General features: G+C 36.2%; 1 protein-coding gene across 3 annotated transcripts in view; it reads left to right on the top strand.

Moving 5' to 3' along the window:
* Positions 1 to 17,134, top strand: part of VPS8 (VPS8 subunit of CORVET complex) — a 94,883-nt gene that overhangs the window by 24,930 nt on the left and 52,819 nt on the right. For all 3 annotated transcript variants that reach the window (XM_081328388.1, XM_081328389.1, XM_081328387.1), the window contains exons 20-28: positions 1,419 to 1,508; positions 2,421 to 2,467; positions 2,965 to 3,187; positions 3,967 to 4,056; positions 4,671 to 4,722; positions 5,396 to 5,438; positions 7,175 to 7,247; positions 9,834 to 9,953; positions 13,762 to 13,833. In XM_081328388.1, coding sequence (XP_081184514.1) covers positions 1,419 to 1,508; positions 2,421 to 2,467; positions 2,965 to 3,187; positions 3,967 to 4,056; positions 4,671 to 4,722; positions 5,396 to 5,438; positions 7,175 to 7,247; positions 9,834 to 9,953; positions 13,762 to 13,833 — 810 coding nt within the window. The remainder of the gene's footprint in view (positions 1 to 1,418; positions 1,509 to 2,420; positions 2,468 to 2,964; positions 3,188 to 3,966; positions 4,057 to 4,670; positions 4,723 to 5,395; positions 5,439 to 7,174; positions 7,248 to 9,833; positions 9,954 to 13,761; positions 13,834 to 17,134) is intronic.

The following is a 17,134-nucleotide window of genomic DNA, read 5'->3' as shown; positions in this document are numbered from 1 at the left end:
TAATTTCCTACAACTGATCTTTGTATAGCTACATCTTTACATGATATTTAAGCTATATTTTAACTAGAATTTAGGTCAAACTAATCATACTATAGATGGTTATTAAATTTCTTCATTTTTGAACAGCAAAAAAGTGGATAAAACTGAGCCAATAGAGCTTCAAGAATGTATTTCTCCTCTCTGAACTTAGTGTCTAGTTCACTGAACTAGAAAGGAAGACTCTTCAGTGTCCAAATAATTTACTTGTCAAATGAGAGAATTGTTCTACTCTAACAGTATTATAAAGAAGAAATGTCAGGGGTGGGTTGTTGTTTTGTTTACTGTTTTTGATCTAATCTTCCTTATATAAGTGGGGAAATTATCTTAAATTCAGGATTGTCTTTCTTTGAGTTGTTACAAGAATCCTGTATGCAGTCACTTAGAAGTTTAATATTGGATTAAGTGTAAAAGTTTTACTAATTCAGTATTAGTACAGAATTAAAAACTGAAACAAAGGTGTTTTCCTGTAGAAGCATCTGCATTACGGTACTGTAGAATACAGTACCGTAATGCAGTTTCCTTTATGATTTTATGACTGAATATACTCATATTCAGTTCAAATTTCTATTATTGGAAAGTAGATTTGGAAAATTTCTGTCAAACTCCACAGAAATTATGAATTGATTTCAAAATTGTGTTTTTTTTCCTAAAACCAGGAACAAAAATTCCAAGTCAATATAAAATTTGCTTCTGGGAGATGGATTTTGCTCTTTGAGTTTGCTCCGTATGAATTGCATACAGTTGTCTTATGCCTTAAAAAATAGGACAAACTGTAGGGAATCCAGCCCTCGTGCAAGTACAGCACTGGATTCCTCAGTACTCATGTTTCCTGCTATATTCCCAGTAGAACAGGTGAAGCTGCTTTGCTCCTTTGAGCCTCTATGGAAACTTTTTTTTGGGGGGGGGATAAACTTTACTATTAAGCTGCTTTTTGGCTCCTGTCTTTTAGGAGCTGCTAGAACAAAATTTCTTAATTAGGTCCTCTGGGGTAGAAAGAGAGGTTGCAGTAGCAGACCTGGAATGCAGGAATGGAATCCCAGCTAGACCTCCATCTGCACTCAGGAAACTGATTCCACAACCCTTTTGTCACTTTGTCAGAAACAAAGAAGGGGAGGAGAGCATCCTACTTCTCTTGGGGATCAGTATCTAAGCTTGAAGGTGGTCTGGGAAATTGGTGAACCTTGCCCTTCCTTGCCTTGCCTTCAAGTCGCCCTTGGGAAATAATTTCAAAATATGCCTGAAGCAGACTTCGTCATAGAATGTACATGTGCTTTTTGGGCAAAAAAGTATTGTACTGATGTTTTTGTAGTACTTTTTTTAATCAGATGTGTCTCATTATATTAGGACTATAGACATACTATAATCTTTCGTGTTTATAGATGGTTGAAATTCTTATTCATTGTGCTGATCGAACCATGAAGAAATGTCCTGAGCAGGGTAAAATCCAAGTTATGGAGCAACATTTTCAGGTATCCTATTTTAGACTTACTACCAAAGGGGGTATTAAAAAAAATACGTAGGAGCAATAATAACTTTTCCTCTTGATTATTTTCAAGAGGAAAAAGAAATTGTGGTCTTAGGCACTAAATATTATCACATATTTTTGTTTCATATCCAATTTATCATACAAATGGAAAATTAATATTGAAGAGACTTCATAAGCATATATATAGTTGTAGGGAGATGTAAAATAAACAGAAAAGAATAAAGGGATAGTAAGAACAGATTTGATTGCTTGAGGAATTAGAAGGAAAACACATTGTTTAGATAGAGGGCAAGAATAAAACTACCATGATGTGTGTCTTCTTAGCAAAGAATCCTACAGTCTTTTAAAGACCAAGAACTTCCAGAGAAACATTATATAGATAACATTAACTGTAATTAGAAGGAAAAGAAGATTAAAGGAGAGATGACTACATTGCCTTATGGATGACTAAATGTGAAATACCCATATCATTTTACATGGATGTTTTAATGGTGAATAACTAGGTAACATATCAATATAAGAAGCCTTGTTTTCAGTCCATTCAGGCCATCAGCCTTAAGTAGTTTACTATAATTTTGTTCTTTGGCCATTGGTGGTATTCACACAATATAGTAAACCAAAAAATTAGCCTATGTTTAATCTGTTCTTGAAAAGTATTCATAAGTTGCTATTGATGCAAAATACAGCATCTAAATTGTAAATTAGTGCAAAATACATTACTACTACTTTCTTATTAAGCACAATTTAAGATTTGGGTATTAACTAAATTTGGTAAGATAGGTATAGGACTTGACTATCTAAAAGTCCACCTCTCCCATTAGGAATCTTTTGGTCTACTTAGGAGAGGCCATTGGTATATGTAAATAGTTAGATTTTCCATGTTCTTTTTCTGCAGACTATGGTCCCTGTCATTGTTGATTACTGTCTTCTGCTTCAGCGAATGTAAGTAAGAGCATGCCTCATGAATTCTAGCAGTTTTTCCAGTAGGCTACATCTGTATTGCAGTCTGTGCTAGTCTTCTAGGTTGTTTTAATAAGAGTGAGAGCCAATCTACCTGTGCCATACCACTTGGAGAAGTGCTTCATGCAATACTTGAAGTATTCCTCTGAACCTTCTGTGTATTTTCACAGAACCTAGGGAGGGAGGGTGTAGAGTGGCTAGGGCAGTCTTCAAGAGGATGTGGTGCTTCAAGGGCACTTTATTAATGGACTGGCATAATCCTAATGGATAATTGTTCTATAGCCAGCTTTAAGGTAAACATATCTCTGTATGTCCTGCCTGCATAATTTTGAATAACAGTACCATGTTTAGAAATTGTTTTTGTACAGAATAACAGATTATTAAAACAGATATATTACTAAAAATTTATCCAGCTCACATAAACTATAGATTTTCGGAATAATCTCTGTCAAATACTTGCCATGTGTTTTCCTCCACAGAGATATATTATTCGGTCAAATGTATGACAAGATGAGTGAAAATTCTGTAGCAAAGGGAGTGTTTTTAGAATGTCTTGAGCCATACATTTTAAGTGATAAATTGGTTGGAATCACAGCTCAGATTATGAAGGATTTGCTACTTCATTTCCAAGATAAGAATTTAATGGCAAACATGGAAGCTTGCATTGTACATATGGATATTACCAGCCTTGATATACAACAGGTGATAATTTTTAGTAGTTTATAACATATTATTGATGAATGAAGAATATTCAAAAAATTCTGTGTTGCATGTTTCCTTAGTGCTATAAAGTACAATGGTACCTTGGTATCCATCATTAATTGATTCGAGGAGGTGTGATAAATACTAAACAAATGAGTACTGGGACAAAACTTTTGTGTCTAAATGGTTCGATGAGTTTCAAAATATTTAAATACCTGGGCACCACTGTATTTGATAACCAGATGCTATGCTTTAATCTGTCACTTGATTAATCCCAAATCTTATTTTGGGATGATTTGTGGTTTTAACAAGAGGAAGCTTGTTATAATAATTCCTTAGTCATAGGAACTTTGAACTGTATAGAACTTGTGTAACAAAGGCCCAAATAGTGCCAGCTGCTCTTGAGGCCTGCTTTGATGAATGCATTGGACCAAATACTGAAATGTATCTACAGATAACTAGTTCCATTTATATAAATCTGATGAATACAGATTATCCAACCCATAAGGAAAAGGATTCAGAGAAAATACAGACTTTGAAGTCATAGGTTGAAGGCCTCCTAAAAAAGGCTGAGGTTTTTGACGAGTTTTGAAAAGTAGATACAATTCACAAGCTATGAATTTTCTTCTAATGGGCAAAGGAAGTCCTTTTATTTCTTGTATCTATATAAATATTGCTAATAAATTCCATACCTTGAAGTGAAGTATGTCATTAGACCAGTTTGCATGTGGAGGTTTTTTTAGCACATTTAAAAATCTTGAACTTTGTTTTGCTTCTAGATTGTCCTTATGTGTTGGGAAAACCACCTGTATGATGCCATGATATATGTCTATAACAGTGGAATGAATGACTATATTACTCCAATGGAGGTAGAAGGATGTATCTTTAATACTAATTGATAGTTTTGATATTCTTTTAATAATTCTGTTTCTTCCTAATGCAATTAACTAAAATAGCTTATAGATCTTGAGAAACAGAGAGACAGAGAGAGAATCAAATAAATATAGTTCAATAAACCAATTTACTAAATATCATACAAATCTTCAAAATTAAAATATCTCATTAAATGCAGGTTCATTTTAAATAAACAAGCAGTTTCAAAACTTTCTGGAAAAAAGTATGAAGTCACTTGTTGAGATCATGGGAACAACTGTTGTGCTTTTGAATATAAGAAAGTGTTGAAAGCTCAAAATAGCAAAATGATTGTAAGAGATGATGTCCATGGAGGAGGAGATGGGGTGATGGAACTACAAGAAATGTCTCTTTCCATCCTTGCAGGATCCTTGATACAGTGCCTGTTTAAGTTACTTTGTAGACTTTACTTTTTCTTTTGCAAACTTTTCTGTGTTACTATCAAGTCTCTATGTGACAGCGTGCGACATTGTTTAGTATGTAATAATTTTCAAGAATGAAAAACCGAAATCAGAAAGGAAGCGTTGGTGTGCTAACCTTTTCTCCTGCTCCTCCTTTTTATTTTTTTTAGAAATTGTTCAAAGCCATTGCTCATCCCCTTAGTGCTGGAAAGTCTCTTTCAGGTAAAGGTGCTTTATCCGTACTCTTTGTGGAAGGTTTTCTTCTTATATTGTGGATTCCTTTTTTATCTAATAACTCTTATGAAGAATACTACTCATTACTGCTTTTTATTCTATACATTCTCAACCTGACAGTTTTCATTTATTGATAATTGGTTTCTTGTGTCTGAGAACTATTTCACTGGAGAGTCCCGTGAATAACATTCATCTGAGAAATATGTAGCCTTGTGTGAGTCCCAATCTTACTCAGACATACAAAAGTTAAAAAACTTGCTAATCCTTCATGAGGTCTACTGTTATTAATTGGAAAAGAGGCTAAGGTAGATGGGTATATATATTAGACTGTTTTGTATAATAGTTGTTTTTGAAACAATGGGTAAAATTGTACTCTCAAGACTCAAAGTACTGCATCTTTTTATACAATGATAGCTATAATATTTACTACATGTAAGAGTAGAGTTTATTATCAGATTTAGAAAGTTGCATTCGGCATGAACTTTTGGGAATATTTTAATATTTGCATACATTGAATTTGGCACAGACATCTTTCAATTTATCAAAGAGGTAATAGGATCTTGATTTTGGTATATGGCTTTCATAAGTCGGCATACATTAGACCTCTTAGTAAGTGTGTTTAGTTTTCAAGATTATGTATATATTTTTTGCTGTTTTTTAGATGAGCAAGTCATTATGGGCAACAAACTGCTTGTCTACATAAGGTATGCTTTTTTCAACAGCATAAATTATATATGTTATATCGCCATATGAAATAGAAAAATCCTGCTTTGCAGTTTATGCTGATGCAATATTTCAATAGTTTAACTGGGATTGTACGTGTGTGTACTCCTAAAAGAATTATTGTATGGTTTTGTAAGGTTTAAAGACTTCTATTATTTTTATATCTGTAAGACATCCAGAATCTAATGGAGTAGGTGCATATAATTAACTTAAATAGTAATGAGTTTACAATTTAAAAAGCCACTGAAAACCCCCAATAGTGTATAGTAAAAATGACACCCCATTGATAAACAGTGACTACAGGAAAGCCTCATTAGAAAATCATGAATTTGTTATACTGGTGATGATTTCAATGATACATCATATCATTTTCAATGATACATCGTAACTGATAAGTCATTTCTGAATGGAGATCAGAAAAGGAGTCTGCAAAGATTCTGAGAGAGAAATCTCTTTTTCCTATAGTTAGTCCAGGTTAGACTGTTCAGCGTGTTCTATTTTTTTTTTGTGCCAAGAGACCTTTTGTGTAGATCTTATCACTATAACCATAGCCTGTTATGTTCTGATGTGCATGACAGAAAGCTAAGGGGAGCACGAACATTGTCCTATAAGCGTTAATTAAGTAATGGATTGCTTAATAAGATCGTATATTGTGACAGATGTAGTACAAGTGGGAGCTCCATCTTTCACTGACCTGTTAGTCAGTACACAATAGAACTGCAGGTTGCTTCTGAGACTGACTGAGTATCTGTTCTCCTTTTGCTGATTATTTCTGTACCTTTGTTGGCTGAACTGGGCAACAAAAAATTACATTAACAAAATATGCTGGTGTGTTTCTGATGACTTGCAGTGTGCAGTCCTGTATATGGAAATATTTACTCTATACAAGTATGTCTTGGCTGAAAGGTTAAATCTCAGTCAACCTAGGTAGAACACTAGATGGCGATATTAACTTGCTTATATACTAACAAATGCTATTAGTCTTTCAAAGTATTGATTTGATTCATTAGTAAATAATGTATCAGTAAAAGCTGCTGAATCAGTCTCTGCATATTGATCTAATAATAGGAATAGAGAAAAGAAGGGATTCTGTATGGGTTCAAAGTTAAAGAAAATACCTACAATTAAAATATACAAAGTTGATATTATTGTTGCTATGATCCAACTGCCTCTGTATTTGAACACTTTTGAGTGAACTACAGTTTGTTTAATGAAACTGTAAAATGCTTCTTTGATTGTAAGATATGTGGGAGGAGTAATCTGTGAAGTAGCTGATTTTCTTGCAAAGTAGTCCTGTTTCCTTCTACTTCCTGTGCTAAGATGTCAAAATTTTAACTGAACCTAGTAGTAGCTTAAAGGCAAAATATTTACTGTACTGAAGGATTTTGTGTTTGGTTGCATGCCATGTTCTAATGGTAAAAAGTAATTCCAGTAATAGATTGTTCATTGAAATTTATTTTACATACAAAAATAAATAGGTGGCTACGTACAGTATTGTATACGAATAAGAAGTATTTCAACTATTTCAAGAAAGGACTCTTATTTTTCCCTGTTTGCTTTTTTATTGTGTGTGACTATACTTCTGGTACTATTTTGTAAAAATAGAGATTATAAAAGGTCGCTCAGCTGGATTTCACAGTTCAGGCGGGACTTGAACTCATGTTCTCTTGCTTTCTAGCCTGGTGCCTGAACCACTCTTATCTGTATTTCTTTACAGCTGCTGTTTGGCAGGCCGAGCTTACCCATTGGGCAATATTCCTGAAGACCTAGTACCATTGATTAAAAACCAAGTGAGCTTTTTTTAAAAATACTTCTATAAAAATCACCAGGAAAAGAATGTACTTTAAGAAAAGAAAAAGTTATGCAGGTTGATATCTTTGATATGAAATTAACATTTTCTTAGAGGTGTAATTTTATGGTAGATCTCCTTTATCACTAAGTGGTATTCATTTTGGCCCCAATTATCATAGAACTAACCATCTTCTAAGGTTAACCTCCTAATCTGCGGTTTCACGTTTAGAATTGTATTCATATATGAGCAAGACACTCTGAAACTGTGATACTACTGAAGCACTACTGCATAAATTGTGAGCACAGATATAGCACATTTTTAAAAATTCATGTTTCACCTGAACATTCTATTTATATATTTTTACTATTTTTTCTCCCTTTTTATTATATTGTTGTAAATTTTAAAACATATTGTTTTGATACAATGTTACTTATACAGTATTAGCTAAAATTGACAGTCTATCATTTTGATAAGTTAAAGTAAAAATATTTATCAGTATTAAGTACAATTTAGAATATTTTTATTACAGGCATAAAATTATTTAAATTTTGAAATGAAATTGAGTATAACACTAGAAGTATACTCTTTATACTTGTTAGAATATATGAATGTAGGAAATGCTTTATTAACAATATGCAATAAACGCATTAAGCTTGAATTTTGGAGTGGAACAAAAATTGAAGTTTGGTTTAATGAATGTGTTAGTGCAGTGTATGGTACAATTAAAGCACATGGGAAAATAAATGGAATAGTTAGCAAATGTTTCAGCATTGAATTGTTTAAATATATTAAATATGATTCAGCATTGAATTGTTTAAATATATATTGTTTAAATGTATTTATGGATAACACATAAATAAATGAGGACCCAGATTGTTGGGGGCAATAAGCTGACTTTGTAATAATGCCGCTTGGGGGGGGGGGGCGAAAGCCCTAATAAGCAGGCATATACATAGAATGAAGGCTATTGCTAAGCACATTGGTTTGTGCTTAAATTGTAAGCCGCCCTGAGTCTTCGGAGAAGGGCGGGATATAAATGGGATTAAAAAAAATTCTTTTCATAATGGTAGAGATGAGTTGGTTTGGAAATAATTGTACATGTAATTTTGTATCTCCATCCAATGTTGATAATGAGATATATAGAGATAAATATATGAATCTGAATGAGTGGTAGTTAATATTGGGTATGATAGCGGAGGGAGTATATATCAAAGAATGTATCCAAAACTAAGGTGGTTGTGAATACGAAATGAAAGATTGCAAGTTATATTTAAATGGCATATTTACTACAGGAAGTGGATGAACTTGTGCATCACAATCGAATGTATGACTGACTGACTGATGAATGAATGAATGAATACCTCTTCAGAATATTATATCTTGCAATGTACACATGATATGATAAAAAAGTCATAATGGTGGCTGCAGTAGTGTGACTGAAGCTTTGCCCATTTTTATGTGCATTGCATATAAGATACCCCAATCTTATACCTTACTGTACAAACTGATATATAACCTTGTATTTAATCAGTTGCAACTCTCTACTGTAAAAATGTTCACAGCTATCCCTCTATCTTTGACATAAAGTCATACTGCTATGATATTTCAGTCTGTGTTGTGAGTAGTCATAAACATGGTCCACGGTGGGTTTCTGTTCTTAGCATAGCCCAGATAATCTAGCCTGAGATGAGACAAAGGGATGTTCTCAGTCCATGCTTCTAAACTACAGCATTTCTCCACTGCTTAGGAAGGGAACTGCATTTGTTTTAAGGTACTTTGAAGTGCAGTATCATCTTAAACCCAATGCTGTCAATTTCGCTCAAAAAGTTTAGCATACATTTCACAGCATTTGTAAATTAGCATGAGAGACTGTATTGATGGGTACTTTCTTACCCAAGGTCTTGCACTATAAAGGTTAGAGGGACATACCTTTTTGTTTTTGTGCCCAGTGATCTTTTTCATCACTTCCAACTGGAAGAAAATTTCTGATTCTTGGGGTTTTGATCAAGTAGAGTAGTAATAGATCAAGTAGAGTCTTGGAATATTCTTTTTGGAGATCAGTCACAGCAGGAGTCTCAAGCTGTGAAAGTTTGATCAAATACAAGCATCAAAGATAAATTAATGTAAGTATGATGTTGAAATTTCCTTACAGGTTTGACATTTTCTTTTTGCAATGTTTGACCTGTATTTCAGCAAATTCTTCTTTTTGTCTTCTGTTTTAAATCCTGCTAGCAATGATTTATCTTAAGTTCTTGTTTATCCCCATGAACTAATTCATGTAGAGGTTATGTATATAAAGGTTAATCTGGAGAAATAAACTGAAAGGAAAATGCAGTTATGTATTTTACCAGAATTCATTTTTAGGAAGTCAGTAGTAATAATCTTTCAAAAAGCAATATGAAGCAGTTAAGTGCTAGTGATTGAGAAAATTAATGCAAGTAACCATAAAACATCTTGTCTATTCTTTTGTTTTAAATCACTAATGTTGGAAAATTCCTGTGAAAAATTCCTGGAATTGATATACTTGGAAGTGTTAATTCTGGCATTTAGATTGAGCAAAATCTATATTCATTTTGCATTGCAGGTCTTTGAATTCCTTATCCGTTTACATTCAGCTGAGGCTCCTATAGATGAAGAAGTTTATCCCTATGTTCGCACACTGTTGCACTTTGATACACGAGAGTTCCTTAACGTTCTTGCACTGGTAAGTGGAAATACTGATTACAAAGATAGAAAGCTTCATCTCTTGCATAAGCTTAAACAATGGTGGACAATGTTTTGGCAACTAGAGAGCAATTATTACTTTTTAACATCAAGGATTATGGTGGCATGGTAACATAGCATTGTCCAAATGGAAATTGCTGAATTTTTAGAGTGGGTTCGTACAAAGTTTGTGGGAAGTGGAGACTTTAATGCCTTGTGCACCTATTTTTTATTGTTTCTTCTGAAAATAGTGAGAAATTATGCCTCTTTAATGATTTGAAGTACTTTTGAGGAAATATAAATGAGAATGGATGGTTGCTTGTGGTAGCATAGCCTCCCTTTGATTTAACCATATGTATTGGATCCAGACACATCCACAGCTGAGCGTCCTTTCGGCTTTGGCCCAGTCGCTTCATTCTTTCTGGCGCTACTAGTACTAGCCCTCTGCTCTTCCCCAGTAGCATATTGGACGCCTTCCGACCTGAGGGGCTCATCTTCCAGCGTCATATCGTTTTGCCTTTTGGTACTGTCCATAGGGTTTTCATGGCAAAGATACTGGAGTGGTTTGCCATTTCCTTCTCCAGTGGCTCAGACCATGAGCTTCTCCTTGCAAAGTTTAAGCTTAAACTGAAGAAAGTAGGGAAAAGCACTAGGCCACTCAGGTATGAATTAAATCATATCCCTGTTGAATATACAGTAGAGGTGACAAATAGATTTAAGGAATTAGATCTGATAGACAGAGTGCCTGAAGAACTATGGACAGAGGTTCGCGACATTGTACAACAGGTAGCAACCAAAACCATCCCAAAGAAAAAGAAATGCAAGAAAGCAAAATGGCTGTCTGAGGAAGCTTTGCAAATAGCTAAGGAAAGGAGGGAAGCGAAAGGCAAGGGAGAAAAACATAGATACGCCCAATTGAATGCAGAATTCCAGAGAATAGCTAGAAGAGATAAGAATGCCTTCTTAAATGAACAGTGCAAAGAAATAGAAGAAAACAATAGAATAGGGAGGACCAGAGATCTTTTCAAGAAAATTGGAGAGATGAAGGGAACGTTTAATGCAAAAATGGGCATGATAAAGGACCAAAATGGCAGGGACCTAACAGAGGCAGAAGAGATTAAGAAGAGGTGGCAAAATTACACAGAAGAACTATACAAGAATGAGCTTAATGTCCCTGATAATCACAATGAGGTGGTCACTGACCTCGAGCCAGACATCCTAGAATGTGAAGTGAAGTGGGCCTTAGAAAAGCTGAGCAACAACAAAGCTAGTGGAGGTGACAGTATTCCAGCTGAGCTATTCAAAATCTTAAAAGACAGTGCAGTAAAAGTGCTACACTCAATTTGCCAGCAAATTTGGAAAACTCAACAGTGGCCACAGGATTGGAAAAGATCAGTTTACATTCCAATTCCAAAGAAAGGCAGTGCCAAAGAATGTTCAAACTATCGCACCATTGCACTCATTTCTCATGCTAGTAAAGTCATGCTTAAAATCCTACAAGCTAGACTTCAGCAGTATGTGGATCGAGAACTACCAGAAGTACAGGCAGGATTTCGAAGAGGCAGAGGAACTAGAGATCAAATTGCCAACATACGCTGGATCATGGAGAAAGCTAGGGAGTTCCAGAAAAACATCTACTTCTGCTTCATTGACTATGCTAAAGCCTTTGATTGTGTGGATCATAACAAACTGTGGCAAGTTCTTAAAGAGATGGGAGTACCAGACCATCTTATTTGTCTCTTGAGAAACCTATATGCGGGTCAAGAAGCAACAGTGAGAACTGGACACGGAACCACTGATTGGTTCAAAATTGGGAAAGGAGTCCGGCAAGGCTGTATACTGTCGCCCTGCCTATTTAACTTATATGCAGAGCACATCATGAGAAAGGCAGGGCTAGATGAATCAAAAGTTGGAATTAAGATTGCCGGAAGAAATATCAACAACCTAAGATACGCAGATGATACCACTCTAATGGCAGAAAGTGAAGAAGAACTAAAGAGCCTCTTGTTGCGGGTGAAGAAGGAGAGTGCAAAACTTGGGTTGAAACTTAACATTAAGAAAACCAAGATCATGGCATCCAGCCCTCTCAATTCCTGGCAAATAGATGGGGAAGAAATGGAGGTAGTGACAGATTTTATTTTCCTGGGCTCCAAGATCACTGCAGATGGGGACTGTAGCCAAGAAATTAAAAGACGCTTGCTCCTGGGGAGGAAAGCCATGGCAAATCTAGACAGCACACTAAAAAGCAGAGACATCACCCTGTCAACAAAAGTGCGTATAGTCAAGGCTATGGTCTTCCCAGTTGCAATGTATGGCAGTGAAAGTTGGACCATAAGAAAGGCTGAGCGCCAAAGAATTGAGGCCTTTGAACTATGGTGCTGGAGAAGACTCCTGCGAGTCCCTTGGACTGCAAGGCGATCAAACCGGTCAGTCCTAGAGGAGATCAATCCTGACTGCTCTTTAGAAGGCCAGATCCTGAAGCTAAAACTCAAATACTTTGGCCACCTAATGAGAAGGAAGGACTCACTGGAGAAAAGCCTAATGCTGGGAAAGATCGAGGGCAATAGAAGAAGGGGACGACAGAGAATGAGGTGGCTGGATGGAGTCACTGAAGCAGTAGGCGTGAGCTTAAATGGACTCCAGAAGATGGTAGAGGACAGGAAGGCCTGGAGGAATGTTGTCCATAGGGTCGCGATGGGTCGGACACGACTTCGCAGCTAACAACAACAATTGGATCCAGATTAGATGTATAGAGTTGATTTGTAGAAGTTCTCCATCACTACTCTCTCTCCTTCTCACAATTGCCTTGTCTTCCAAAACTGCTATACAACCTAACTAGAACTTCACTGAGTAGAATGGAATAGGTGTGGTTTAAGAAGTGTAGAAGCAATCTGTCCTAAATATAACACCTATGTAGGATGATCTGATAATTCTGGAGAATCTACTTTCCCACCAGTAACATTGCCTGCCTCACTTTGCAAGATGTCCTGATTTCTGAAGTAATCTTTTATGTGGATTGGAAAGGCTATCAAGCAGGGAGTAGATAGTATATTTTTATCTGCCTGGTTGCACATGGCTGGGGATTCTAGGAATAGAAGTGCAAGTAGAGTACTCAGTTGGGAAAAGGTAATTATAATTATTTGTTCTCTTGGGAATCTATTTATTAAAATTTATTTCATTTTAAATGTTTCTATGACACCTATCATAGAAAGGATCTCCAGACAATATATAATTCTCAAAATAGAATAGCTGGAAGAGACCTTGGAGGTCTTCTACTTGCTTTGTCTCTCCCCCCACCCCCGCTAAGGAAGGGTGAGGATAACATGATAGTTACATTATTTCTTAATTAGCCACCCAAATGTGCTGTCCTTTCCAACCTCAGTAAAGGTGCTGAAAATATGTAGTATTGTCTTTGAAACCTACCTTGGGGGCAGGGTCACCTATACAAAGGGTCCCACTGTTCTCCATGAACAGCTTTGCAATAGCTTTGACAAACATACTGTGACATAATATTGCGTGCAACCCTTTAGATTGAATGGAAAAATGAGAAACCAAGAGTCAGTTATTGCTCTTGTTAATAGCTTCCAGTGTTGAATCGTCTCTGAGATAATTTCAACTTGCTTATAAGTTCTTTTTTTAGTTGGTGGTGATCCATTGTCACCTTGATTCAGACATAATTGTAGCTTCTTCACAAAACTGATGTACAGTATATTGTAATATCTTAAGTTTTTATTTTGAATGCTGGGGTGTACAAAAAAATTGCATGTGAAGTTTTGCTTTTTTTCTTCCAATGTTGTTTTCTGATAAAGACATTTGAAGATTTTAAGAATGACAAGCAAGCTGTGGAATACCAACAGAGAATTGTGGACATATTACTCAAGGTAAATTTCCTTTGTTTTCATGGCAAATATAGTGAAATAAATGTAAAAATCTTTACTTTGAAGTACTAAAATGAAAAACTTTTTCTACAGCTTATTTTATTCATTTATACAGCTTATTTTATTATTGTTCCTTCATTATTTCTTTTCAATAAATTATTGTTTTGACTGATGAAACGTGAACAAACTACATTCACTAATATCTTATTCTTATAAATGCATAGTATTTAGATCAGGTGCCTCAGATCCTGTTGATCCTTACTATTATAACTGGCGTCTCCATAAAGGAGCAGTGCCTTTTTCTGCTTGATTTCAAATTCATATCATGATATCAATTATGGCTAAGCTATGGAGAAAAAAATTGGAGATGAAGAGCTATATACCGGTATGTCATCTTGAGTTACTGAATGATAGGTGGGGAAATAAATTTAATAAATACAATTTTTCAGAATTTGCCTAACCCAGGAAAAGGTGAGACCCTTTAAGGAGCTGATACCAAGTACAGTGAGAATGTCTGTACAAGAACTGATGCAACTTTGCATAGTTTGGGTCAAAACATTTTACACCTCTATAGGTAGTCCTTGAGATATGACCCTTTAATGCCCCCTAGAAGTTGACAGACCCCCCCAAAAGTTACTTATGGGCCCACTTTTAAAGTTATAGCCGCTGCAGCTCCCCTGCAGTCATTTGCCCTTACAACTGCCCGCAGGGATGCTGCAATGGCCCCCTGCCTATCTTTCCTGTCATCCCATCCTCTGGGACCCCACACACCTAGGGCCTACTCCCTACATAGCATCATCTATCACACACTTACCTTTTGAAGCTCTCTGGACCTCATGTTGGAGAAGGAGTTCAGGCCGCATGCCTGTCTTCTTTGTCACCTTTATGTTTATGTTACTCCAAATCTCATGTTCATATTATTTCTACTCTTTCCAAGAAATAGCTATTTAATATCTATATACTATATTGTTTTTGCCATAATGTGCCAGTTACCTTGTAGAATGCAAGTTGACCATAATATCTGTATCTTGGAGTATGGTTGATAACTGTATGACCATTCCACATAATTATGTCTAGTTGTCAATCTGTCATTAATTATAAATTAAAATATACAAAATATATCTAAAAGATGTATTGTGGTTTTCATGAAATATGTTATTAAATTCTACAACATCATATAAGTAATAATGTAAATGTAATTTACATTTATTAAATGTAAATAATACCAAAATATGTTCTGCATAATAAAGGAATAAGTATCAGAAACATGAGGTGTAAATTTTGATTTGTTATAAAGAATTGAAGAAATACTGTGTTCCATAAGATAAAATGCTTCATTGCTCTTTAGTGAAAGAAGATGAAATTTCCCCCCGTATTATTCATTTCCATCTCTCTCTGCCTCTACCCATTCTTCGGTTATTTATGGCGGATGATTTGTTTTATAGATAGTTCAAGCAATGCCCAGTGTTATTCCACTGACAAGTTCAGAACAATGTCACTGTGACCTTGTTGTTCTTAGTTGTGAAGTCATGTCCGACCCATCGTGACCCCATGGACAACGTTCCTCCAGGCCTTCCTGTCCTCTACCATCTTCTGGAGTCCATTTAGGCTCACGCCTACTGCTTCAGTGACTCCATCCAGCCACCTCATTCTCTGTCGTTCCCTTCTTCTCTTGCCCTCAACCTTTCACAGCATTAGGCTCTTTTCCAGTGAGTCCTTCCTTCTCATTAGGTGGCCAAAGTATTTAAGTTTCAGCTTCAGGATCTGGCCTTCTAAAGAGTAGTCAGGGTTGATCTCCTCTAGGACTGACCAGTTTGATCACCTTACAGTCCAAGGGACTCGCAGGAGTCTTCTCCAGCACCACAGTTCAAAGGTCTCAATTCTTTGGCGCTCAGTCTTTTTTATAGTTCAACTTTCACAGCCATACATTGCAACTGGGAAGACCATAGCCTTGACTATACGCACTTTTGTTGGCAGGGTGATGTCTCTGCTTTTTAGTGTGGTGTCTAGGTTTGCCATGGCTTTCCTCCCCAGGAGCAAGCGTCTTTTAATTTCTTGTGTGCAGTCCCCGACTGCGGTGATCTTGGAGCCCAGGAAAATAAAATCTGTCACTGCCTCCATTTCTTCCCCATCTATTTGCCAGGAATTGAGAGGGTTGGATGTCATGATCGTGGTTTTCTTAACGTTTAGTTTCAACCCAAGTTTTGCACTCTCCTTCTTCACTCACAATAAGAGGCTCTTTAGTTCCTCTTCACTTTCTGCCATTAGAGTGGTATCATCTGCATATCTTAGGTTGTTGATATTTCTCCCAGCAATCTCAATTCCAACTTTTGATTCATCTAGCCCTGCCTTTCTCATGATGTGCTCTGCATATAAGTTAAACAGGCAGGGTGACAGTATACAGCCTTGCCGGACTCCTTTCCCAAATTTGAACCAATCAGTGGTTCTGTGTCCAGTTCTCACTGTTGCTTCTTGACCCACGTATAGGTTTCTCAAGAGACAAATAAGATGATCTGGTATTCCCATGTCTTTAAGAACTTGCCACAGTTTGTTGTGATCCACACAATCAGAAGCTTTAGCATAATCAATGAAGCAGAAGTAGATGTTTTTCTGGAACTCCCTAGCTTTCTCCATGATCCAGCGTATGTTGGCAATTTGATCTCTAGTTCCTCTGCCTCTTCGAAATCCTGCCTGTACTTCTGGTAGTTCTCCATCCACATACTGCTGGAGTCTAGCTTGTAGGATTTTAAGCATAACTTTACTAGCATGTGAAATGAGTGCAATGGTGCGATAGTTTGAACCTTCTTTGGCACTGCCTTTCTTTGGAATTGGAATGTAAACTGATCTTTTCCCATACTGTGGCCATTATTGAGTTTTCCAAATTTACTGGCAAATTGAGTGTAGCTTTTACTGCATCGTCTTTTAAGATTTTGAATAGCTCAGCTGGAATACTGTCACCTCCACTAGCTTTGTTGTTGCTCAGCTTTCCTAAGGCCCACTTCACTAAACATTCTAGGATGTCTGGCTCGAGGTCAGTGACCACCTCATCGTGGTTATCAGGGATGTTAAGCTTGTTCTTGTATAGTTCTTCTGTGTAATTTTGCCACCTCTTCTTAATCTCTTCTGCTTCTGTTAGGTCCCTGCCATTTTGGTCCTTTATCATGCCCATTTTTGCATGAAATGTTCCCTTCATCTCTCTAATTTTCTTGAAGAGATCTCTAGTCCTCCCTATTCTATTGTTTTCTTCTATTTCTTTGCACTGTTCATTTAAGAAGGTATTCTTACCTCTTCTAGCTATTCTCTG

Source organism: Vipera berus (genome assembly GCF_964194415.1).
Source record: "Vipera berus genome assembly, chromosome: 5".
NCBI classification, from domain to species: domain Eukaryota; kingdom Metazoa; phylum Chordata; class Lepidosauria; order Squamata; family Viperidae; genus Vipera; species Vipera berus.
Note: the sequence above shows the minus strand (reverse complement) of the source record. Positions and strands in the feature narration are given on the sequence as shown.